This window comes from Stegostoma tigrinum, chromosome 6, assembly GCF_030684315.1.
Source record: "Stegostoma tigrinum isolate sSteTig4 chromosome 6, sSteTig4.hap1, whole genome shotgun sequence".
Taxonomy (NCBI): Eukaryota; Metazoa; Chordata; class Chondrichthyes; order Orectolobiformes; family Stegostomatidae; genus Stegostoma; species Stegostoma tigrinum.
Window position 1 is genome coordinate 84607848 of NC_081359.1, and position 26916 is coordinate 84634763.

General features: G+C 42.3%; 1 protein-coding gene across 3 annotated transcripts in view; it reads right to left on the reverse strand.

Moving 5' to 3' along the window:
* Positions 1-26916, reverse strand: part of dclk1a (doublecortin-like kinase 1a) — a 336010-nt gene that overhangs the window by 146529 nt on the left and 162565 nt on the right. For all 3 annotated transcript variants that reach the window (XM_048532917.2, XM_048532918.2, XM_059646720.1), the window contains exon 5: positions 10592-10723. In XM_048532917.2, coding sequence (XP_048388874.1) covers positions 10592-10723 — 132 coding nt within the window. The remainder of the gene's footprint in view (positions 1-10591; positions 10724-26916) is intronic.

Here is a 26916-nt window from a genome sequence, read left to right on the forward strand (position 1 = left end):
TGTTGGCTAGCTTGAACACAAACAGCTCCTTTTTGTGTTGCAAAAGTCTATGAACAAAATAAATATAGGCCATATGACTCACTTCTCATGGATCGTATCAAACAGCAATGTCACTTTAAGATAATAAAATGTGAGGCTGGATGATCACAGCAGGCCCAGCAGCACCTCAGGAGCACAAAAGCTGACGTTTCGGGCGTAGACCCTTCATCAGAGAGGGGGATGGGGTGAGGGTTCTGGAATAAATAGGGAGAGAGGGGGAGGCGGACCGAAGATGGAGAGAAAAGAAGATAGGTGGAGAGGAGAGTATAGGTGCGGAGGTAGGGAGGGGATAGGTCAGTCCAGGGAAGACGGACACGTCAAGGAGGTGGGATGAGGTTAGTAGGTAGGAGATGGAGGTGCAGCTTGGGGTGGGAGGAAGGGATGGGTGACAGGAAGAACAGGTTAGGGAAGCAGAGACAGGTTGGACTGGTTTTGGGATGCAGTGGGTGGAGGGGAAGAGCTGAGGTGTTCTGCAAAGCGGTCTCCAAGCCTCTGCTTGGTTTCCCCAATGTAGAGGAAGCCACACTGGGTACAATGGATGCAGTATACCACATTGGCAGATGTGCAGGTGAACATCTGCTTAATATGGAAAGTCATCTTGGGGCCTGGGATAGGGGTGAGGGAGGAGGTGTGGGGGCAAGTGTAGCATCTCCTGCGGTTGCAGGGGAAGGTGCCGGGTGTGGTGGGGTTGGAGGGCAGTGTGGAGTGAACAAGGGAGTCACGGAGAGAGTAGTCTCTCCGGAAAGCAGACAAGGGTGGGGATGGAAAAATGTCTTGGGTGGTAGGGTCGGATTGTAGATTGCGGAAGTGGCGGAAGCAATGTCACTTTGGTTGTTTGTGATAGCCAGACTGTACTTAACCAGGGTGTGCTCACAAAACTCATCATTATTTGATGTTAAGTACAATTTTGTGATTGGACATCGTTTGCTGAACAATCCCAAGTGTGCCAAAAATTACTCTAACAATCAAGTTAAGATATTAACCATTGGTCTTTAGTATGCTTGGTAGGGGTACATATATTCAAGGAACTTTCCTCTGCAGGAAAAAGAAAAATAACAAGGTACTGTGAGTGATGAAGGGTCTAGGCCCAAAATGTCAGCTTTCCTGCTCCTAAGATGCTGCTTGGCCTGCTGTGTTCATCCAGCTCCACACCTTGTTATCAACGTATTGTTAGTGATTGAATATTAAGTACTTTTGGGACAACAGCTCCTGATTCATTCTAACTCTCAGAGCCAATTTGCCAACCAATGAGTATGCTTTTTCCCATGCATTATGCATCAAAACTCTCTTTGAAATTTTTTTTTTTCTCCTCTGGGATACAAGATAAAAATCTTTAATGAAATGTGACTTTACCAGCAATACTCAAACTCTGTGCAATCAATCAACTATACCTTGCCCTGCATTAGTAAACCAGACCTGGATGTTTCTTGCTGATGTTTTATTTTTCTAATGGAATGTACTTTTCTTCTGAACATTTTGAATTGTTCCTTTGTAGCTTCCCATTTTTAAAAGTATTACTCGACTTTCTAATCTAATTACCAATCAAACTTGGCTAGATCCCTCCTCATATCTACATAATTTAAGACTAAAGATTCTTCTTTAAAATTAGATTAGACCACTTTCAAACTTAATATGGAATTCAAATGTATGATGATCATTCTTTCCTCAGTGACTCCTTTATTGATTAGTTAACCCAGTTTTATTTTATGGTATTAGATTTGAAGGAAATTTAACCCTATTTGGTCACACAATGTATTTTTCTCAGAAGCTGTCACAAAATTATTCAATAAACTCGAACTCATCTGCCAGATCACCTTTACCAATTGATCTGTCTAGTCTAAATGAAGATTAAAGTTTCTCACAATGATTAAATTGCTTTTGTTTCAAGCTTCAATAATTTGCTTAATGGTCTTCCAAAGAACAAAGGACAGTACAGCACAGTAACAGGCCCTTCAGTCCACCAAGATTTCAGCAACACATGATGGTTGTCTAAACTAAAAACATTTTGCTTCTATGTGGTCTGTATCCTTCTATTCCCTGCCTAATCATTTATCTTCAAGATGCCTCATAAATGATGCTATTGTATCTGCATTCACCAACTCCTCCAGGCACAAAGCCACGCTGCTTGTCACCAATAAGTCCATATTTTTGAGTAAATCCTATCTCTAAAAATCTTTTCCAATAATTTCCCTACTACTGACATAAGGCTCATGCCTGTTGCTCTTCTTAAACAAAGGAACAATGTTGGCTATTCTCCAGTCCTCTGGGACATCTCCTGTGACTAAAGAGGATATAAAGATTTCGTCCAAGGTATAAGCAATTTCCTCACTTGCTCCCACAGCATTCTGGGCGAGATCCCATCTCATCCTGGGGACTTGTATACCTTAATGCTTTTCAAAACACTCAACACCTCTTCCTTTTTATATTGACATGCCATAGAATATCCACTCACCATCCAGAATATCCTTCCCATTCATCAACACTACGCAATTCATTAAGGACTAAAACCATTCCTCCAGCTCCATGCATAAAGTCCCTCCTTTGTTGCTACCCTCTTGCTCCTTATATATATATATAAAACAACTTAGGATTTTCCTTAGACAACAAAATGTGAGGCTGGATGAACACAGCAGGCCAAGCAGCATCTCAAGAGCACAAAAGCTGACGTTTCGGGCCTAGACCCTTCATCAGAAAGGGGGATGGGGTGAGGGTTCTGGAATAAATAGGGAGAGAGGGGGAGGCGGACCAAAGATGGAGAGAAAAGAAGATAGGTGGAGAGAGTATAGGTGGGGAGGTAGGGAGGGGATAGGTCAGTCCAGGGAAGACGGACAGGTCAAGGAGGTGGGATGAGGTTAGTAGGTAGCTGGGGGTGCGGCTTGGGGTGGGAGGAAGGGATGGGTGAGAGGAAGAACAGGTTAGGGAGGCGGAGACAGGTTGGACTGGTTTTGGGATGCAGTGGGTGGAGTGGAGGAGCTGGGCTGGTTGTGTGGTGCAGTGGGGGGAGGGGACGAACTGGGCTGGTTTAGGGATGCAGTTGGGGAAGGGGAGATTTTGAAACTGGTGAAGTCCACATTGATACCATTAGGCTGCAGGGTTCCCAGGCGGAATATGAGTTGCTGTTCCTGCAACCTTCGGGTGGCATCATTGTGGCACTGCAGGAGGCCCATGATGGACATGTCATCTAAAGAATGGGAGGGGGAGTGGAAATGGTTTGCGACTGGGAGGTGCAGTAGTTTGTTGCGAACTGAGCGGAGGTGTTCTGCAAAGCGGTCTCCAAGCCTCCGCTTGGTTTCCCCAATGTAGAGGAAGCCACACCGGGTACAGTGGATGCAGTATACCACATTGGCAGATATGCAGGTGAACCTCTGCTTAATGTGGAATGTCATCTTGGGGCCTGGGATAGGGGTGAGGGGGGAGGTGTGGGGGCAAGTGTAGCATTTCCTGCGGTTGCAGGGGAAGGTGCCGGGTGTGGTGGGGTTGGAGGGCAGTGTGGAGCGAACAAGGGAGTCACGGAGAGAGTGGTCTCTCCGGAAAGCAGACAGGGGTGGGGATGGAAAAATGTCTTGGGTGGTGGGGTCGGATTGTAGATGGCGGAAGTGTCGGAGGATGATGCGATGACCGCTTTGCAGAACATCTCCGCTCAGTTCGCAGACCGCTTTGCAGAACACCTCCGCTCAGTTCGCAACAAACTACTGCACCTCCCAGTCGCAAACCATTTCCACTCCCCCTCCCATTCTTTAGATGACATGTCCATCATGGGCCTCCTGCACTGCCACAATGATGCCACCCGAAGGTTGCAGGAACAGCAACTCATATTCCGCCTGGGAACCCTGCAGCCTAATGGTATCAATGTGGACTTCACCAGTTTCAAAATCTCCCCTTCCCCAACTGCATCCCTAAACCAGCCCAGTTCGTCCCCTCCCCCCACTGCACCACACAACCAGCCCAGCTCCTCCACTCCACCCACTGCATCCCAAAACCAGTCCAACCTGTCTCCGCCTCCCTAACCTGTTCTTCCTCTCACCCATTCCTTCCTCCCACCCCAAGCCGCACCCCCATCTACCTACTATCCTCATCCCACCTCCTTGACCTGTCCGTCTTCCCTGGACTGACCTATCCCCTCCCTACCTCCCCACCTATACTCTCTCCACCTATCTTCTTTTCTCTCCATCTTCGGTCCGCCTCCCCCTCTCTCCCTATTTATTCCAGAACCCTCACCCCATCCCCCTCTCTGATGAAGGGTCTAGGCCCGAAACGTCAGCTTTTGTGCTCCTGAGATGCTGCTTGGCCTGCTGTGTTCATCCAGCCTCACATTTTGTTGTCTTGGATTCTCCAGCATCTGCAGTTCCCATTATCTCTCTCTCTTAGGATTTTCCTTAATTGTGATTGCCTAAGATATTCTTGATTCCTTTTAGCCCTCCTAATTCCTTGTTTGCGCATGCCTCCTTTTCCTTCTTGACCAAACTCTCAATTTCTCTCGTCGGCCAAGGTTCCCCATTGTTGCCATCATTGAACCTACTGTTGGGAGCCAAATAAGCTAATCCCACCAGAATTTCATGATTCTTGTTATTCCTAATTGTCACACATGCTGATTCTACTACCTGGACTTATCTATGCCGAAATTCTTTCACACCACTCTCTACGCCTCTCCCTGGTAATCATCTGCACCCAAGTTAGATAGTCAGAGCCTGACTGCCATATTTTGTGACGTAGCCAAGCTGTCAGTAAGACCATTTATTTCCACCTCCAAAACACTGCCCACTCTACCAATGCCCCAACTTACCTGTTGTTGCAGCAATCCACCATGTCTTTCTTACTTCTCAACTGAATTATTTTGACAGAATTTTCAACTCTTTAAATTTGAGATCATCCAAATGTGTCCTAACTTGCACCAAATTCAGTTTTTTCATTGCTCTGTATTTTCTGAACTAAAACATTTCCTAGTTAAACTACACATCAATTTTCAAATGCTCAATCTTGCTTGCAAATCCATAATGGTCTCGCCCCTCCCAACGTCTGTAAGCTTCTTCAGTCTCACAACCCTTCAATATATCTTCAGCCGTCTGGCTGCAGGTGCTTCAGCATCCCCTATTTCAGTCGCTCTACCACAGGCCAGTCATATCTCCAGGTGCATGTGCCCTAAATTGGATTTCAGTCCCTAAACCTCTCTACTTCTCCACCTCAATTTCCTTTTTTATGATGCTCTGTGAAATCTACCTCTTTGCTGAAGCTTTCGAAAATGTATCCAACTACATCCCTGACTGCTTTCCCCTCTTTGTACTTTCATCAGTAGCGCACCAGCAGACTTGGCCACAACTACCAAGCAGTGGCAGAAACTGAGATTTACCGTGAAATGTACATGCTCACCACAAGGTGTCAAAATCCAAGCAAGTGAAAGGAGGCTGCTGCACAACCAGAGTTGGAGGCCATGTTACAAATGAAAGGATTTTCAACGACACTGACAGCAAATGGAAAGGCTGCTGTATTCCCATCATTCAGCTCAGCTACTTCGTGTGGAGGTCCTGGATAGACAGCCTCTGATCACAATGAGCAACTCCACAAATGCTGGTATCTATTGTGTGCTTCTCTATTACCTGTGTCTTAGCTGCACTTCCACTGGTCACATAATACAGACCATTCATGTCTATGGCAGTGAGCCAAGCTGTTCTGAGTTCCTTAGTCTGGAATCTACTGGGGTCCGGATACAGCAGGAGTCTTGTTATAAGCTTGTGGCAAAATGTGGCTCAGATTTTCGAGCCGATGGCCATGCATTAGAATGGAGAAAAGTTAGTGATGTAATATATTTTAATCAAGATAGGGGTTTAGGGTGGGTTACAGAGGATGGACAAAAGAACAAAACGAAAGGAAGGTCTATAACAGAGTGAAAAGCATAAATGCTACTTTTTACAGGTGATAGTATGAGCTGCAGGAAAATATCACTGAAGTGCACAATACATTGGAGAAGCTATCTCAGCATGCTCTGACTTGACAATTGTTAGTACTTTACGTTCAAATTGACCTCTTCAGCATTTGGAGGTTAAGTCAAGCATTTTTGCTACTTGGTTCAACCAGTATAATTCAATGAAATTCTTATTTTGAAGAGCAAAATTAGAGCACATTGGGAATAGACCAGCATGGATTGAGAGCTGTTAAATGAACAGAGAACAGTGTAGGAATAAGTGGCACAGTTTCAGGTTGGCAAACTCTGACTAGTGGGGTATTGCAAGGATCAGTGCTTGGGCCACCTGTCCACAAGGAGATCAATGTGAGGATTAAATGTAACATTTCCACGTTGGCAGTGAACACAAAACTGGGTGGAAGTGTGAAATGTGAGGAGGATACAAAGACACTTCAAGGGGATTTGAAGAGACTAAGTGAGTGGGAATAGTTTTGTCAGACAACATACAATAGAAATGTGAATTTAACCACTTAAGCAGGAGAAACAAAACACAGAGTATCTCTTAGACAACAAAGTGTGGAGCTGGATGAACACAGCAGGCCAAGCAGCATCTCAGGAGCACAAAAGCTGACGTTTTGGGCCTAGACCCGAAATAAGACTATCTCTTATTGGGAATGGGGTGGGAAATGTTGAACTTCAAAGGGACTTGGGTATTGTTATTCATGAGTCACTGCAAGTTAACATGAAGGAACAGCAAGCAATATAGAAGGGAAACAGTATGTGGACCTTTATTATAAGAGGATTTGGGAATATAAATTAAAATGTCTTATTACAATTACATAGAGCCTTGGTGAAACCAGACCTGGAATATTTCTTGCAGTTTTGGTCTCCTTACCTGCAGAGAGATGTACTCGCAACAGGAGGAGTGCAATAAAGGTTCATCAAATGAATTTGTGGGATGGACTCCTTTGAGGAAAGATTAAATAGATTACTATTTCCTTGGGAGTTTTGAAGAATGAGGGGTAATCTCACTCAAATTAGCAAAGTTCTTACAACACAGCAGAGGCACAAAGGATGATTCCCCTGGCTGAGATACCTAGAAAGAGAAGGTATAGTCTCAGATTAAGAAGAGATGCTATTTAGGACTGAGTTGAGAAGGAATTTCTTCACTCAAGAGGGTGATTCTTTGAAATTCTCTACCCCAGAGAGCTGTGGAGGCCCAGTTATTGAATATGTTTAAGACTGAGATTGATAGATTTGTAATATTTAAAACATTAAGGGACATAGGGACTTCTGTTTAGTCCTTTATATTTATATTATGAATAGATGGAAGGTAAGAATGGGAAATGTTAGGTTGGAGTAAACATCACAGGAGGCATCCCTTCTTTAGCATCATTGGAAAAGGGTCAAAAATCAAACCCAGATCAAAACAGCTCACCCAGACAAACAGCATGTGTCCTATGTTCTTTCAATTTGTTTTGTATGTCCTGAGAATCTGGTATAGGTACCATGATGTTTTCACCACGTGGCAATGCACCATATTTGTCCTCATCCCTCAGAGCCATGTATTAAGATGGTTGAGTATTGTTCTGGGTCATCTAATGAAGTTGTGGTTTATGATTCCAGTAACACATCACAAACAGATGGAGAAATAGATACAAAGCCACTGTATTAACTGCATTACCGCAACCAGTGTATAATTTTGTTTTAGTTGCTCAGATAATTCCTATAATGTAATCAAACAAGAGTTCCAGGAATCATCGTAGTCTGTTGTGTATTGTATTATATCATGAAGAAGGCAACTTGCTCTTTCTGGAACTTGAAGGTGTTGACAATGAAGAGGAGCAGATGCAACTATGTCCCAATTGCATGTGGATGGTGTGCAGGAAGGGAAGGTGTAGAACAGATGGCCAGAGAAAGGAGAAAATATTTTCAAATCCAGAGCTTTAAAAAAATTACAACAGATTCACTAGATTAAAAACCACCTCACACCTGCCGTCACACTGTCCAACAAATTGCACAGTGAGTTGAAAGTTTATATTTATCACACAATCAATCAAAATCCCAAAAGCTGAAAGCACTGGCAGAAATTAACTCAGTCCTGAAGAAGGGCGATACCCAAAACGTTGACTCTCCTTTCCTCCACATGCTGCTTGGCCTGCTGCGTTCTTCCGGCCTCCTGTTTGTCTAACCTTGTGTCAGATAACTTACTTTCAAGTTCCTCATCAATTACGCATACAGTCTCTCTGTTGCAACAACAGAAGGTGCTGATCCCCTTTTACAATTACCCTACTTGGGAACCTTGGACGGACTTAAAGGAAATAAGCTTATTGTCCCAATAACTGGATAGCAATATCCGTGACTGTTCTTGGGGTCCACTGGTGCTCTGAGTAAAGAAAATGGCTATTTTGAATGGTTATAAGAGAAAAATAAAACTATTTTCCTGTAAACAAGATTTCAAAGAATCCAATGATCAGAAAGGGCATCACACAAAAAGCTGTACATATGCAGAACTTTGCCACTCTGAGGAAGAAATCACAATTGATAAGGAGGCTACATTCTGTTTGAAATAAGAACATAAGAACTAGGGGCAGGGGTAGGCCATCTGGCCCCTCAAGCCTGCACCACCAATTTATAAGATCGCGGCTGATCTTTTTGAGACTCAGCTCCACTTAGCTGCCCATTCACCATAACCCTGAGTTCCTTTACTGTTCAAAAATTTATCTAGCCTTACCTTAAATATTCATAATATGGGCTTCTGACCAATAAAAGAATTAATCACGATGGAAACTTGCAAGCTTAGGCTTTCATAGAATCAATGACGTCCAAGCTTACTAGAAATTGACAGCTTTAAAGATCAAAGAATAAAAAGGACAGTATTTTACGATAATTAATGTTAATCAAAGCCACATTTGAAACACAGAATAGAATGAATACAAATTTAACCAAGAGATTTCCCCTATACATAATAAATTAATTTGGTTGTTACGGAGCATTTTTCGAGATAACTGCTTTTGCTGACTCCTGTATAGCCTGAACCATTATCTGTAAGGACCCACACTTCACTCAGGAAAACTTTCATGGATGCATCCAAACACCTGGCATCCTTCCAACTACTTACATTCAGAAGGCTGCTGAACTTTGACATATTTTGGTTCAGTTGCCTGCTGCTCTAAAGCTGACAAGATCAAATGAGAGGTATTTAGATAAAAGTTTGGCTTGTTAGACACTTTCTGTTAACTCTTGTTGACTGAATGGTTTTCTCTCCACGTCAGTCCTCTGTCTTGCAGGCAGATTTGCCAGCAGTAGAAACTAGCCATTGTTTTTCATTCTCTTGTGCCCTCCATTGCGTCACACTACATAACAGGCTCCAAGAATCCCTTTTTTCAACCTGAATTTTTAATCTGAATCCCTTTTTAGTCTGTCTGTAGCAGTCCCACAGTCTGAATATACGTTATTCTGTTCCTACTATGATTTTCAGAACATCGAACAGTACAGCACAGTACAGGCCCTAGGGCCCACGACGTTGTGCCAATCTGTTATCCTACTCTGAGATCAAACTACCCTGCATACCCTACATTTTAATATCCTCCACGTGCCTACCCAAGAGCCACCTGAAGGTCCCTAATGTATCTGATTCTACCTCCACTGCCGGCAGCGCATTCCACGCACCCACCACTCTCTGTGTAAAGGACCTACCTCTGACATCTCCCCTATACCTTTCTCCAATCACCTTAAAATTATGCCCCTTTGTAATAGTCATTTTTCACCCAAATACACAATGAGGTCACCAGCTACAGGCCAGTACCCATTTTTTACACTTTTCACATCTTTCAAATAATGATAAGTTTGCAAAAGGCAAAGAAATCATAGGAATATCAGAACAACTGATATTCAAGGGCATTATTTTATACTTATGGTCACCAAGCAGGAGGATGGAGACAAAGAAACAACTTATAGAAAGGGAATACAGCAGGCCTAGGCCTGAAACGTCAGCTTTCCTGCTCCTAAGTTGCTGCTTGGCCTGCTGTGTTCAACCAGCTCCACACCTTGTTATCTCGGATTCTCCAGCATCTGCAGTTCCTACTATCTCTTATAGAAAGGGAAAGTGGGTGTAAAAGAGTCATAAACAAGAAAACATAGATAGCAGCAAGAGAAATATAGACAGCAGCAACAGAACATGTAGAATGCCAGAGAGATGGCGGAAACTGAAAGATTGAAAAGTTGAAAGAGTGACGTGGAAATTGAAATGCAAACGATTCTCAAGTTATAGATAGAAAGTACTAAAATGGTTTTGTGCAGTCAAACTGAAGTCTATATGAGTAAAAAGGAAGCAATTTCAAATCTGTAATCTAATTATGAGATTCAAATAATAATAAATAAGCAAATGAGTTCTACTTTCACAGTTTATCATCAAAATGTACTCTCTATTTTGAAGACACAGTGAGAATACAAGAAGGTGAGTAGGCATTAATCAAAAAATGGTGCAATTTGCTGAACCAAGACACTTTTCTCTCATTTGTACATTCTACGTTCATCTTATTAAAATGCAATTTCTTACTTAATTGTATTTATGAAAGTGTTGATTTGATTTCAGAAATGAGATATCAAGAACAATAATACAATGTAAAATGGCAACATTCCCTTCATTACCTGAGCCAGTAGAAGCTGGGGACTTGCTACGTCGGGAAGGCCCAGGGTTCTTGGTGGTAATGTTTCGTGCTGTAGCACCACCACCTGCACCAGGAACTTTAGTGTATGAAGTGGACTTAACAACTCTACATTCTGTGGGTGCAAAAGAAAGGAAGCTTTCTTAGAAAGTTACATGATCAAAATTTTGTTTTGCTTCTGGAACTTAAAATATACCTTAACATCAATGTACATTTTCATAATTCATGATATTTCAGAAAGCTCTGGAAAACAATTCACAATTGGAGAATGAATCAACGATACCATTATAATGGACAATATAAATATAAAGGAAACAAGAATACAGAATGAAATGAACAGCTGAACGGAAGAGCGTGGTTGAGGATTAAATTCGTAGCACACTTTTCATAGCACGAAGGAAGCAATAAAGGCATTATGAGGGAAAGACTTGTTTACATAATACTACTTCAAACAGCATGACGCAGATTTTTGGATTCAAATACAATCTCTACAAATGTCTGTTCTGGTTTGCTATTGGCATGTGACCCCTATCAAGAGGCACACACACTGGAGGCTGACATCTTAAGCTTCAATGAAGTCGTCATGTCGATCACACTGCTGTGTTGTACACTCAAAACATTGTGTCAGAAATGGTGAATGTCCCAAGCTCAAACAAAATGCACAGCAGCAGAGCTGAGAGCTGCCACTGAGAAAGAAAATAAAACAAAGATCATTGTGAAAATACTGCTCAGGAGAAAATGGCTGCGGCTTCTCCCCCTACCATCACCTGTTCTAATTACTGGTGTTGTGAAGAAAGAAAATGCTGTGAATTCTTCCATAAACAAGGCAGAATTATGTGATATCCACAGATTTGTTGAGCAAACCAGAATGAACTCGAGTTGCTATACTTTTATTGCTGTTGGGAAGACTCTTTTTCAAAATATATTCCACCCCGAATTGTGCTGCAGAGCTGAAAAAATACAAAGCAGCAATTTCTAAAATTTTGAAGATACCCTTAGAGCTCCAAGTTAATGCTATATACGAATGGTATCTATTCAAATCTAGTGAACAAAGTGAAAGAGTCCATTAATCAATATGTGTCATCATTGACTCTGCTTGCAGAAACTTGTGCATTTACACAATTAAAGAATGAGCTAATTACAGATAGGATTGTATTGGGCATATTGGATCCAAAGTGAAATCGTATCTAATGAGAGAAAACTTAAGTTCAGCCCCTTAAGCCTGCTCTACCATTTAGAACAATCCTGGTGATCTTAACTCAGCTTCATCTCCACTCTTGCCCACGATCCATAATCCTCTAACCCATTCCTCGTTGAAAATCTTTTCATCTCCTCCTTAATTTAGTCAGTGTCCTGGTGTCCACCACATTCAGGCAGAGATTCACAATCCTTTGAATGAAATAATTCCTCTACTTCTCTGTTTTAAAACTGCCGCCCCTTAGCCTAAAACTATGACCCCTCATTCTAGACTGCCTCACAGGGGGAAGGGTTGAATCTTTATCTACTTTGTCAATTCTCTTTACCATCTTAAATAACTGAATTAGATCTCCTCTCATTCTGTTATAGGCATAAACTGATCAACCTCCCGCAAAAGACACGCTGACATTCAGGAGAGCAATTGACCTGTGCACAAGAACTGCGTTGTGAATCAACAGCTAGAGTGTATTCATGGAAAAGAAAAACAGGTCTTGTGTAATGCTGACAGATATATCGGGCTCACGGCATGGAACAATCACGGACAAAGAGCTGAATGTAAACATTGTGGAAGACAATGTGCAAACGAAAAGAGTAAGTCCACAGAAATCCAACAACAGAAATAGAACAACAACTACAAATAACACAGCAACGACAATCGCTCGCAAAAGAACATGCAATTGAACAGCTAATGACAAAATGCACACTTACCATTAAGAGACCAGCACAATTTATGTACTGCGTATGCAATACATATGCAGAAACTGATGGAAATAATGAATTGCTAAGACATGAGAACAGTAATGTATGTAGTTGGTTACTTGGTTAACTAAAAATATACATGATAATATATACTTTTTTTTCTTTTTATGTACAAAATGTGGAATTTTTGGATAAAAATGCAATCATGCACAGTGCCTCATTCAGCATGCAGCAGTCATGTGTCCTTTACCATGACTCACACTGTCAGCAGACATCTTAAACTTCACTTCAATAAAGTCCCTGTGTTTAAAATGCTGTTGTGCTGCATATTTAAACACAATGAAAATACAGCTGGTGAAGGGGATTCTTCAATGCTTTCAATGAAGTCACCCAGGGTGGCTAGAGAGGCAGGAGGCAATGACACTGTCTCATAACATGGAAATCAAAGCAAATCTGTACTGCATTATGTGAGAAGAAATGTTTCATACAGAGAATTTAGGATGAGGTTCCAAAAATAGGGAGGGCTGATGTCTGATTAACAATCATTCGATTAGCATGGGGAAAATAGAGTAAGCCACACTCAGAGACATTTGACCAAAGATATAGGACACAATTTTAATTCAGGGCATGCGGGGTAAGACTTCTTTCCATTAGACCATAATACAATTGGGGAGTGAAGGCCATTCAGCCCATCAAATCTCTCTGTTATTCAATGAGATTGTGGCTAATCTGATAATCCTCAATTCCACATTTGTGTCTTTTCCCCAGAAGACCAGAACCCCTTACAGATTAATAATTTTTCTATCTTAGTTTTAATATACTTGATGGCCCAGCTCAACAACTCTCTGCGATATGGTATTTTAAATTTATAATCCCTTATTCTGCGACTATCTGCTCTGGTCCTAGATTCTCCCAAAAGGGGAAACAACCTTGAAGCATCTACCCTGTCACTCCTCTATGAATCATTTATATTTAAATGAGGTTGCTTCTGATGCTTCTAAATTCCAATTAATAGGTGTCCAATGTACTCAATCTCTCTTCATAAGACAGAAGAACCATTCCTCATACGAGTTTAGCTAACCTTCTCTGGATTGCCCACAATGTCAACATACCTGCCCCTAGATATAAAACCTAAAATTATCTACAATATTCCAGCAAAATCTCCATTCCTTTCAAAACAAAGTCAACATTCCATTTACCTTCCCACTCAACTTGAATGATTTATGGATGAGGACTCCCAAATTCCTCTGTGTTACGGCTTCCCGTAGTCTTCCTCTATTTAAATAATATTGAATACCTCCACTCTTCCTGCTAAGGTGCATAATCTCACACCTTCTTACATTATATTCTAACTGCCAATTTTTTTCTCATTTGCTTGGCCTACCCATATTCCTCTGAGAACTCATTGTGACATTCTCACCACCTGCCTTCTCACATATTTTTGTATCATCTGCAAATTTTGGTATAGTACATTAACTTTCCTCACCCCAGTAATTAATATAGATTTTAAATAATTTTAGCGCCAGTGCTGATCCATAAGGCCCACCACTTGTTATTAGGTTTTATAAAAATTTGCACCCCTTATCCCAACTCTGTCTTATTCATGTTACTGAGATAGTAGGAACAGCCGATGGTGGAGAATCTGAGATAACAAAGTGTAGAGCTGGATGAACACAGCAGGCCAAGCAGCATCAGAAGAGCAGGAAAGCTGACGTTTCGGGTCTAGACCCTTCTTCAGAAATGGTGGCGGGGGGTGGGGAGGGGGATTCGGAAATAAATAAGGAGAGAGTAGGAGGTGAATAGAAGATGGATAAAGGAGAAGAAGATAGGTAGAGAGGAGACAGACAGGTGAAATAGGTGGAGTTGGAGCCAGTAAAGGTGAGTGTAGGTGGGAAGTTAGGGAGGGAACAGGTCAGATGGGCAGGACAAGGAGGCAAGAGGAGGCTAGTAGGTAGGGAATGTGCATGGGGCTTGAGGTGGGAGGAGTGGTTAGGGAGGCAGGGACGAGCTGGGCTGGTTTTGGAATGCGGTCAGGGGAGGGGAAATTTTGGAGCTTGTGAAGTCCACATTGATAGCATTGGGCTGCAGAGTTTCAAAATGAAATATGAGATGCTGTTACTGCAACCTTCAAGTGGCATTACTGTGGCATTGCAGGATGCCCAGGATGGACATTTTGTCCAAGGAGTGGGAAGGAGAGTTGAAACGGTTTGCAACTGGGAGGTGCAGTTGTTTGTTGCGAACCGAGCATAGGCGTTCCACAAAGTGGTCCCCAAGCCTCCGCTTGGTTTCCCAGATGTAAAGGAAGTCACAACGGGAACAGCTGTCTGTTTGACCTGTCTGTCTCTTCTCCACCTATCTGCTCCTTTATCCATCTTCTATCTGCCTCCCCTTCTCTCCCTATTTATTTCAGAATCCCCTTCGGCTCCCCCATTTCTGAAGAAGGGTCTAGACCTGAAACATCAACTTTCCTGCTCCTCCGATGCTGCTTGGCCTGCTGTGCTCGTCCAGATCTACACCTTGTTATCTCTGTTTTATATTTGCTGGCCAATCGTCCATCCATGTTAATATACTACCTCCAACACCAAGGGCTCTTATCTTATTAAGTAGCCCAATGTTGTGTATCTTATCGAATGTCTTCTGGATATCAAAATATATTGCCTCCACTACTTCCTTTTATTTATCCTGCTTGTTATCTCCACAAAGAATTCTGGTAAATTTGTCAAGCATGATTTCCCATTCATGCAGCCATGTCAACTCTGCTGGATTATACTCTGTATATCTAAATATTCTGCTATTATATCTTTTATGACAGACTCCAACAATTTCCAGAAGAAATGTGATGTTAACTGGCCTAGAATTTTCTGCTTTTCTGTTTTCTTCCTTTTTTAAATAAAGGTATTATATTGGCAATTTTCCAAATCTCTGGTATTAGCCCCATTAGTTTCCACAGCACTTTTTATCTAGTGATACTACAGAATCATTGAGTCATTGAGTCATGCAGCATGGAAACACACTCTTCAGCCCAACTTGTCCATGCCAACCAAGTTTGCTAAACTGAACTACTCCCATTTGCCTGCATTTGTCCCAAATCCCTCTAAACCGTCCCTATCCATCTACCTGACCAAATGTCTTTTAAATGTTGTAACTGTACTCACCTCTACCACTTCCTCTGGCAGCTCGTTCCCTACATATTCCACACTCTGTGTGAAAAAGTTGTCCCTCAGGTCCTTTTTAAATCCTCCCCCTCTCACCTTAAACCTAAGAGCTCTCGTTTTGGACTCGTGTATTTTAGGGAGAAGATGTTGTCAATCACCTCATCTACGCTCCTCATGATTTAATAAACCTCTGTATAATATTTATTTCCTCTCCTCCTTTTGCCCCTTGATTGTTCAGTAATTTTGGATTGCTACAGGTGTCTTCAACTGTGAAGTTTGATTTGTAGCATTTATTCAAATCTTCTGCCATTTTCTGGTTCCCTTTTATGATCATCCCAGGCTCATTCTTTGGCTTTTCTTTTTTTTTACATATTTAAGTCATATTAATATAATATATAATATATTTAAAATTTATATTACTTGGAAGTTTACCCTCAATGTTTATTTACTCACTCTTACTCTTTGGCCAGCTTTTGTTGGTTTTTAAAAACTTTCCCAATCCTCTGCCTTAACACTAATCTTTGCCACATTGTATGCTTCTTCCTTCACTTTGATGCTATTGTTAACCCCTCTAGTTAAACATCGAAACATAGAAAATATGAACCAGAGTAGGCCACTCAGCCTTTTGCCCCGTACTCTTTGGCCCCTTTTGCCCTAATAACTATGTATTTTCTTGTTGAAAACATTCAATGTTTCAGCTTCAATCGCAGTTCGTATCAGTAAATTCTACTGTCTGGTGAATTTTCCCTCTTCTCAGTACTAAGTGGCCTACGCTGGATCCTTAGACAATGACACTGGGTTCTGGGCTCCCTAGCCTTCAGAGCATCCATCCTGTGTTTACCCTGTCTAGTCCTGTTAGAATTTTATAGGTTTTTATGAGATACCCTTTCATTCTTCTAAACTCTAATGAACATAGTCCTATCTGATCTAATCTCTCTTCATACATTAGTCCTGCCATCACAGGAATCAGTCTGTTCTACCATTAACCATGGTTGGTGTATTCCATTCCTAGTATTCATCTTCCTCACTGGAATATGTCTTTGTCATGAGCCATGAACTATCAGCTTAAATGTTTGCCATTGTTCCTCAAACATCTTTCCTTATAAAGCAGTCCACTCCAGCCAACTCAGTCTGCATTCCCTTGTAATTATCCTTACTTAAGCTTAGCACAGTTACTTCCAAGTTAGTTTTAGACTCCAGTTGACTTTCAGATGATATTCACCAGGAAGGAAGAGTTGGCAATGAAGAGATAATGTTACTGAACTACTACTCCAGAACTTCATGCTATTGTTCTAGGGGCATGAGTTCAAATCCCATCATCACTGATGGTGAAATTTAAATTCAAAATAAATCTAACCTAATAATAAGATCCCTACAGGATGGAAGTTCTTCCCTCTCAATCTGAATGATAAATTTGACCAGGTTATAATGGATTGATTCTCAACGGAACAAAACAAATAAAGCGGTGAGCCCGCTGTAATGTGAAGAATGAAGAGCTGGAGTTTCAGTAGACGTTATGCAAATAGACTCAGCTGAAGCAAGTCTGAAGCTTAGAAGCGGCCAAGCTACACATGACAGAAGTGATCTGCAGTGTTTCACAGACTATTAAATGACTCAATAGATGATGGATGATTGCAAAGATCTAAAATGTCATTTTTAAAGATATTTTTATGGGATGTGACACTACAGGTCAGATCAGCATTTATTACCTGTCCTTAGTTACCCCGATACCTGTTAAGAGCCAAACAGATTTTGTGGGCCTTGAGTCACATGGGAGCCAGACCAGATAAGGATGGCAGATTTTCATACCTAAAAAACAGTAGTGAACCAGATGGGTTTTAACAATAATCAAAAGTGGTTATATGACTTTCCTGCCATGCAGGGCAGCGGGATGGCTCAGTGGTTAACTCTACTGCCCCACACCCAGGTTGCTTCTAGCCCCGGCTAACTGTTTGTGTGGAGTTTGCACATTCTCCCCGTACCTATGTGAGTTTCCTCTGGGTGCTCCAGTTTCCTCCTGCAATACAATAATGTGCAGGTTAGGTGGATCGGCCATGGGAAATGAAGAGTTATAGGGTATGGAGGTGGGTCTGGGTGGGAGGCTTGGTATGGGCCTGATGGGCCGAATGGCCTGCTTCCACACTGTATGGATCCTATGATTAAGCTAGATTTTCATTGAATACAAATTTTGCGATCTGTCACAGTGGGATTTGAACTCACACCCCTAGAACAGTAGTCTGACCTCCTGGATTAGTAGTTCAGTGACATTATCTCTATGCTGACAGCAATTCCTTCCTGGCGAACAAGATATGAAAGTAGACTGGAGTCTGAAACTAACTCCTGGTCCTGCTGAGGAGAGTTCCAGCTGACTTTAAGGACAGCCTGAACGACAAGGTAGAGGATCTGGTGACTCATTTACCCATGGGGTTCTTAAAAATGGAGGAAAAGATAAGGTCAAGAATTCATTCTTTCAGGAGCTGGCAGTTGAACACGAAAGCTGGCAAGTGAAAGCATAACTGGCTTTCTTCACAGAACAACTGAAGAAAAATGTGATAAGAACAAAAGAACAGAACAGGAAGAAAAATCCTCAATTGAAGATGCCTGAATTAAAGTCCATCATATTCATCGTAAATGAACATTGTCCAGACCCTGATAAGGCCAGAGATGGAGCACAGACGTAGTGACCAAAATATATTAATGGAATGCAACAATTTGTTGAATTCATGGACTGCTTAGCAAAGTTCTTGCTTAATTTGTCATCAGACTATGTACCATTAAGAAAGCTAAGAATGCACAGTGGTATTTAGGTAAAGACAAGAAACATCTTTCATTAAAATTATAAAAACTAACAATAGCTCATCTCTCTCTAAAAAGATCAACCTAGCAGGGACATCAAATTGGAAAGACAAGCATCTTGCTTTGATGAAGCATTCACCATGGGAACAATCCTCCCTATGGCAGCAAGATGTCCGTAGGAATAAAGAGATAACTGATAAACTGACACCAGGAACTCTTCTGCATGTCAAAAAAGATTTGAATGCTTCAGAGGTCATGGATGGAATATATGTTCAGAGACTGATGAAAGTGGCACTGACAAGTATCAATATACAGTTTTGTTAATGAATGGTAATTTTTCTATTGACCATCAACATTATGTAACTGAAAATGACAGTGATGACTAATTCTTTGTCGTTTTAATCAAAAAGGAGCTGCCTGAAGAAATATACTTGTGCATGGTATTGCCATGTGATTTATATGTGGCAATTCTGTGATACATACGTCAGCAAGGACAAAGGAAATGGGCTAGCAGAATTCAATTTGCAGTGCCATATGGTTATCAGAGTTTCGAATGCAAGGCTGGCCAGGAGACAATGCATAAGGGTTTCAGTTTAAGACAGGCTTAGGCAGAAGCAAAGAGGCAGAGTACTATGGAGATAGAATTACACAGACATTGCGATGGACTACAAATTGCTCCAGGTCTCACAGGACAGCAAGCATGTGAGCAATCTGGATTGACCTGAGATAATGGAGACAACAGCACAAAATTTCAGCTGAGGATAGAAGTTGTGTGGAGTTTTATGTAATGGAGCTAGTTGCTTCAGTGGATAGGCAGGGAAGATGGCAGTGCTGTTCCCTGAATACGTTTACGGCCATGTAGTAATCTAGTGTGTACTGCACAGGGGACAACAGGCTGCATATATCCGACATTCCCTTTAATACTACTGCAGAGCCTGGAAAACTGAAATAAAAACAGAAAGTGCTGGAAAGCCTCAAAAGGTCTGCTTGTGTATGTGGTGGGAGAAACAGGCTGTAGGTTTCAAGTTCCAAAGCAGAATCCTATTCAACTTAAAATGCTGTCAGACCTGCTGAGGTAAATTGTAACATTATATTTTCGTTCCAGTCTTGGCGTGCAAGTAAATTTTGAACCTTGCAAATTAAACAATAACTTGCATTGGTACAGCGCCTTTAATATGAAAATATTCTCCCCACTACCAGCCCTAGGAGAAGCACAGACATTTTGAGGGTCACCACACAGTAAAGAAGTGCTCCGCACCCCTCCACACAATATCTTGAACTCTGGTCAGCGTAAGGTTAAGAGGCATCCAGCACAGATGCTGCCTTGATCACGTCTTATGCGCTTTGTGGAAATGTACAGTTATGGAAGGATTATCCTTCTAGCAAGGTATATAAGGCTTATATAAGAATCTACAGGATATGGATACAAGAATTACAAAACCCTCAAATCACTTCTGGGCTTGATAAGCACCAATAAATCTGAAAAAAAACGAAAGCAAATAATAAGCATCTATTTTAAAAAAAACTATTTATAATGCTGTAAAAGTAACAATGAGATTAACAACACACGTATGTGCAAATTGGGTAGCAACTTCCTGTAACTGTATATTTTAATCCCAAAATGTGAAGTTACTGATGAGATGTCCTTTTCATTGAAAAGTGACATGAAAGCAACATCTCAGCATTTGGTTCACCAGTGAGGTATATTAAATGGCATGAAGTTTCTATATGGATTTGATCTTATGTCTGGCAAAGAAGAAGTGGAATCTTTTATGGTACTCTTTAACTGCATGACTAGTCTTGGTTATTGCCATGTAACCTCCCTGGCATTGAAAATTAGCCGTTAAATATATAGTCTATAAATTGAGATTACTTTCCTAACTGATTAAGCACTGAAATCACTACTCTTTATGCTCTCTGATTCAAACGTGCTGCTCATAAGCAATTCTTCATTCTAATAGGCTAAAGAGATATGCAAGTGCTTACTTTTCCTTCTTTCATAAGACATGAGTGTCGCTGGCCAGTCTACCATTTATTGCCCATTCCTAACTACCCTTGAGAAAGTGGTGGCGAGCTGCCATGTTGAACCAGTGCAGTCCACATGGTGTAAGTACACATACAGTGCTGAGAGAAGGGCAGTTCCACAACGTTGATCCAGCTAAGGATTGGTGACATTGTTCGAAGATAGGGTGGTATGTGGCTTGGAGGGGATCTTGATGGTGGCTGTAGCACCTCAGAGTAAAATATAGTATATATAGAACAGTTGATTTAAATTAACTTGCAGTGATGTTTTGTCTTGAGGGGTTGCAAATAGAGTGCTCTGTAAATACTGAGTGTTGCAATCATATTGAGTAGACCATGACATACAGAGACAAGATTAGTTCCAATAAAACTTCTGTAATTTGGGTAAAATTTTTTTAAAATTTTATACACAAATTATATTTTGAGGGAAAATAAAGGAACTTGCAGGTTGTGGTATCCCTTGCATCTACTGCTTTTATCTTTCTAGCTGACACAGCTCTAGAATTTGGAAGCTGCTGTTGAAGGCGCCAAGGTGAGTTGTTGTCGAGCATCTTGTAAATATTACATGCTGCCATCACCGGGCAGCAGCAGCAGAGGGAGTAAGTGGTGAAGGTAGAGAATGAGGTACCATTCAAAAAAGGAGCAGCCTTGTGCTGGGTGGTGTTGAGCTTCTCAACTGCAGTTGGAGCTGCAGCCATTCGGGCAAGTGAACAGTATTTCATCACACTCCTGGCTTGTGCTGGACTGGCTCTGGTGTCTCAAGATGTGAGTTGTTTGCTACAGAATTCAAATTTTACAGAATGACTGAACTATTACAGCACAGGTCATTTGGGCCATCATGCTTGGGCCTCTGAATGAGCAAATCTCTTAGTGTTATTCCCTGCTTTCTCCCAAAACCTTGCACATTCTTCCTTTTCATGTAATACTCTAATTCTTTTCTAAGTTGAACTTGCCTTCACGACACTCTCTGGCACTGCATTCTAATCCTCAACCACACGCTGTATGTGGTTGGTTTTCCTCATGTCAGTTTGCTTCTTTTATCAATTATTTTAAACCGAGCTGTGTCTTTCTTGATTCCTTTATAACTGGGAACAGATCCTCCTCACCTATCCTGTCCAGACATCTCATGATTTTGAATACTCTGTCAAATATCCTATCAGTCTTCTTTTCACCAAGGAAAGCAAACCCAATTTCTACAATCAATTATCGTAATTGGGTAGCATGAGACTTAGCGGTTAGCACTGCTGCCTCACAGGCCCAGGTTTGAAACCAGCCTTGGGTGACTGTCTCTGTAAAGTTTGTGTATTCTCCCAATGTGTGCATGGGTTTCTGTTAGATGCTCCAGTTACCTCGCATAGTCCAAAGATATGCAGTCTGGATGGTCTGGCCGTAGTGAATGCAGGGTTACGGGAATAGGGTAGGGGGCTGGGTTTGCGTGGAATGCTCTTCAGAGGGTTGGTGTGGTCTTGATGGGCTAAATGACCTGTTTCCACACTGCAGGGATTCTCTGACTCTAATTCCTCATGCCTGGAACCATTCTCACAAATCTTCTCTACACTTTATTCAGTGTCCTCACCTCCTTCCTAAAGTGTGGTGCCTAGAACCAGTATGGATAATCCAACTGTGAATTAGTTTTTTATACAATTTATTCCCAGATTCTGACCTGCTCTTGTAACCACAGTATTTATACAACTGGCCCAGTTCAGATTTTTGACAATAGTAACATCCAGGATGCTAGTATTGCGAGATTCAGAATTTATTTTGATATTGAACATGTGAGGAGATGGTTAGATTTCCTCCTGTTAAAATGATCGTTACTTGACACTTGTGTGATGCATGTGCCGTTTGCCTCTGACTAGGCCACACCAGAATGCTGTCCAGGTCTTGATACATATAGACATTGATGAATGGTGCTTGGGGGCTTGACAGGGTAATTGCGGAAAGGGAATGTTTAGGACCAGGGGACAGAGTCTAGTAAATAAAGGGCACTAATTTAAGACTAAGATGAGGACGTATTTCTTCACTCAGAGGGTTGCGAGTCTTTGGAACTCCTTACCACAGAGAGCTGTGGGACAGAGTCCTTATGTATAGTTAAAGCTGTGATAGATGGATTCTTGGTCCAAGGGAAATGAGGAAAACGCAGGAAAGTGGGCGTGAGAAATATATGATCAGCACTGATCCTATGGAATATCGGGACAGATTTGAGGGATCGAATGGCCGAATCTTGTTCCTATTTCTTATGGATTTATGGAATATTATGCAATCATTAGTAAACATCCCCATTTCTGGCCTTATGGTGGAGGATAGGTCATTAATCATGCAGCTGACGATGCTTGAGTCTTGGACACTGCCCATCGGAACTCCTACAGAAATGTCGGTGGGATTGAGATGAGTGCCCTCCAACAACATCCTCCTTTGTGACAGGTGTGGCATTAACTAGCAGAGAGTTGTCCCCCACTTTCTCTTGACTTCAGTCTTGCAAGGGCTCCTTAATACCGCATTTGCTGAAATATGAGAGATAATGGGAACTGCAGATGCTGGAGAATCCAAGATAAAGATAAATCCAAGATACCGCATTTGCTGAAATATGGCCTTGATGTCAAGGTAGTCACTATGATCTCACTAATTGTTTTCAAATTCATTCATAAGGCATGAACATTGTCGACTAGGCAACATTTATTGCTCATTCTGAATTGCCCTGGAGAGGGTGGTGGTGAACTCTTCAGTAAAGCTCTTTTTGACTATGTTTCTACCAAGGCTTCAATGAGGCCAGGAGCTGAGTGGCCCTGGAAAACTATTGCTGGAAAGTTGTCAGGGCCCACAGCCTCTGCAGCATCCACTGCCTTCACCTATTTCTTTGTATCAAATGGAGAGAACTGAATTGGCTGAAAACTGGCATCTACGAAGCTGGGTCATCAACAGGAAGCAACAATAACACATCCATTCAGTACGTCTGGCTGAAATTTGATGCAGATTCTTCAGCCTTGTCTTGCAGCAATTGTACAGGGCCTTGGTGAGACCATAGCTGGAGTAATGAGTGCAGTTTTAGTCTCCTTTTCTGAGGAAAGATGTTCTGACTATGGAGGCAGTGCCACACATTGTGAGGCATCAGGGAAAAGGCATTGTGACCAGTTCGAGGGGCAAGGATAGCACAGGTACCGCCTTTCCACATGGCCAAGCCATACCCAAGCTCTGGGGTCTCACATTGGAATTTATTGGGCATGCCACAGAAGGCAGTTGATTGGTATGCACGACAGAATCCACAGTGTTTTGGGAGCTCCTCCAAAAAACTATGTCAGAAAAAGCAATGCTGGTCAATTCCAGTAATACAAATGTACACCCACACATGCTGCAGTCCCTGCATCATATTCTGAAGCAGATCAAATTGTTTCCATTAAAACTCTGAATGCTGCAGTCAAAGTTTTTATGACTGCTATAGAGGCTGATGACTTTTAGAAAGTAATATAAATTCCCCAGTGACAAAGGCAAAAGAATTTCACAATAAGGTTTCATCCTATAAGACGTTTACTCTGACAATAAAATAAAATCAACATCAGCAAGTTATCTCTTAGTATTGGCAACAAATACTCTAAAGTACAGAAAATGTACTCCACATCAATTCTTTAACAACTGAAAAACCCACATCATGTTTATAAATTGCACAATGCTTTCAGTAGAAATGTAGTCTTGCCTCTACAGTCCAAACACCTGCCAGCTTTTAACAGGGTTGCTTCTCTCTATCCCTGCGGGATGAAACTTTCACTGTGATTTTTAACAAATTATATCTGACTCAATTATAATTGATCTAATAAAATCCAATAGTATGATGTCTTTTGGAAACCCCTTGGTCTTCAACTCTCCACCAGTTTGGTTTCCTCGAACATGGAATCCAACCGCACCAGCACAATAGTCAGTGGCTAACACTAAAACAGTGATAATGGGAACTGCAGATGCTGGAGAATCCAAGATAATAAAACGTGAGGCTGGATGAACACAGCAGGCCCAGCAGCATCTCAGGAGCACAAAAGCTGATGTTTCAGGCCTAGACCCTTCATCTGAGAGGGGGATGGGGTGAGGGTTCTGGAATAAATAGGCCCCAAGATGACTTTCCATACTAACTGGGCTGGTTTTGGGATGCAGTGGGGGAAGGGGAGATTTTGAAGCTGGTGAAGTCCACATTGATACCATTGGGCTACAGGGTTCCCAAGTGGAATATGAGTTGCTGTTCCTGCAACTTTTGGGTGGCATCATTGTGGCACTGCAGGAGGCCCATGATGGACATGTCATCTAAAGAATGTGAGGAGGAGTGGAAATGGTTTGCGACTGGGAGGTGCAGTTGTTTATTGCAAACCGAGCGGAGGTGTTCTGCAAAGCGGTCCCCAAGCCTCCGCTTGGTTTCCTCAATGTAGAGGAAGCCGCATCGGGTACAATGGATACAGTATACCACATTGGCAGATGTGCAGGTGAACCTCTGCTTAATATGGAGAGTCATCTTGGGGCCTGGGATAGGAGTGAGGGAGGAGGTGTGGGGGCAAGTGTAGCATTTCCTGCGGTTGCAGGGGAAGGTGCCGGGTGTGGTGGGGTTGGAGGGCAGTGTGGATCTGCCAATGTGGTATATTGTATCCATTGCACCCGGTGTGGGTTCCTCTACATTGGGGAAACCAAGCGGAGGCATGGGGCCCGTTTTGCAGAACACCTCCGCTCGGTTCGCAATAAACAACTGCACCTCCCAGTCGCAAACCATTTCCACTTCCCCTCACATTCATTAGATGACATGTCCATCATGGGCCTCCTGCAGTGCCACAATGATGCCACCCAAAAGTTGCAGGAACAGCAACTCAGAGTCCGCTTGGGAATCCTGCAGTCCAATGGTATCAATGTGGACTTCACCAGTTTCAAAATCTCCCCTTCCCCCACTGCATCCCAAAACCAGCCCAGTTCGTCCCCTCCCCCCACTGCACCACACAACCAGCCCAGCTCTTCCCCTTCACCCACTGCATCCCAGAACCAGTCCAGCCTGTCTCTGCCTCCTTAACCTGTTCTTCCTCTCACCCATCCCTTCCTCCCACCCCAAGCCGCACCTCCATCTCCTTCCTACTAACCTCATCCCACCTCCTTGACCTGTCCATCTTCCCTGGACTGACCTATCCCCTCCCTACCTCCCCACCTATACTCTCCTCTCCACCTATCTTCTTTTCTCTCCATCTTCGGTCCGCCCCCCCCCCCTCCCTATTTATTCCAGAACCCTCACCCCATCCCCCTCTCTGATGAAGGGTCTAGGCCCGAAACATCAGCTTTTGTGCTCCTGAGATGCTGCTGGGCCTGCTGTGTTCATCCAGCCTCACATTTTATAACCCTAAAACAGTACTTTCTGTCTGCATAGTGTAAGTTCATCCATCGTAAGTTACCTTCCCTATATGCGATTGTCTGCTGCTGAAGTTCTACATACAACATGGCCAGCTGCCTCCTTATTTGTATCCAGATGTTAGAATTTCCATCTTATTTTCAGTAGATACTGATTTGAGTTTCTGCTTTTGCACAGCAAGCAGATCACATGGTGATATTTTGGAAGAGGTCACGTAGGCTAGTCCCTGGGCAGATGTCATTGAAGGTTACACTCCTCCCTTCCATTTATATTCTGAGATAAAAGAGACAGTTTATACTATCTTCCAAACCTTAGCTTTCACATTAAAGTTCAGCCCAAAGCATTTAATCAGACTGCTGCCATCACACCTGCAGTTGCCGGTGTTGGAAGTGGATTTCAATTAGTCACAACAATAAAACAATCTGACAGCAGCAGATCACTCGGATTACTGGGACTCCGTGCCAGGAGAGGGGTAATGAGGCTGTTTCTCTCAGAAGACGAACATACAGCTTTTAAATGCAGTCACTCTTCCTGTCACTCTAACTGTTGCTGTCCATGCTGAGATGGTACTGTCTACAACCACGCCTTCTAAAGAACTCTCACTTTATACAGTGTGAAGCTGGATGAACACAGTAGGCCAAGCAGCATCAGAAGAGCAGGAAAGCTTGATGTTTCGGGTCAGGACCCTTTTTCAGAATCTGAAGAAGGGTCCCGACCTGAAATGTCAAACTTTCCTGTTCCTCTGATGCTGTTTGGCTGGCTGAGTTCATCCAGCTTCACACCGTGTTATCTCAGATTCTCCAGCATCGGCAGTTCCTACTATCTCTCTCACTTTATACAGCCACCTTCATCTCCCCCCATTGAAAGTCAGCAAGTCACACTGCAGCCACTGGGATATACAGTGTAGGAAAACTCAAACATGCAAAGGTGTAATGAACACAAAGGTGATGAGTTCATATTTTTATGAAATGTGACATTATTTCATTCAGAGATTTGGTTTGGAATGTTTCCGTCATGCTAGCTTTTATTTTTGAATTGTGACCAAGTGGGCATGTGATGATCGGTGATAGAGAG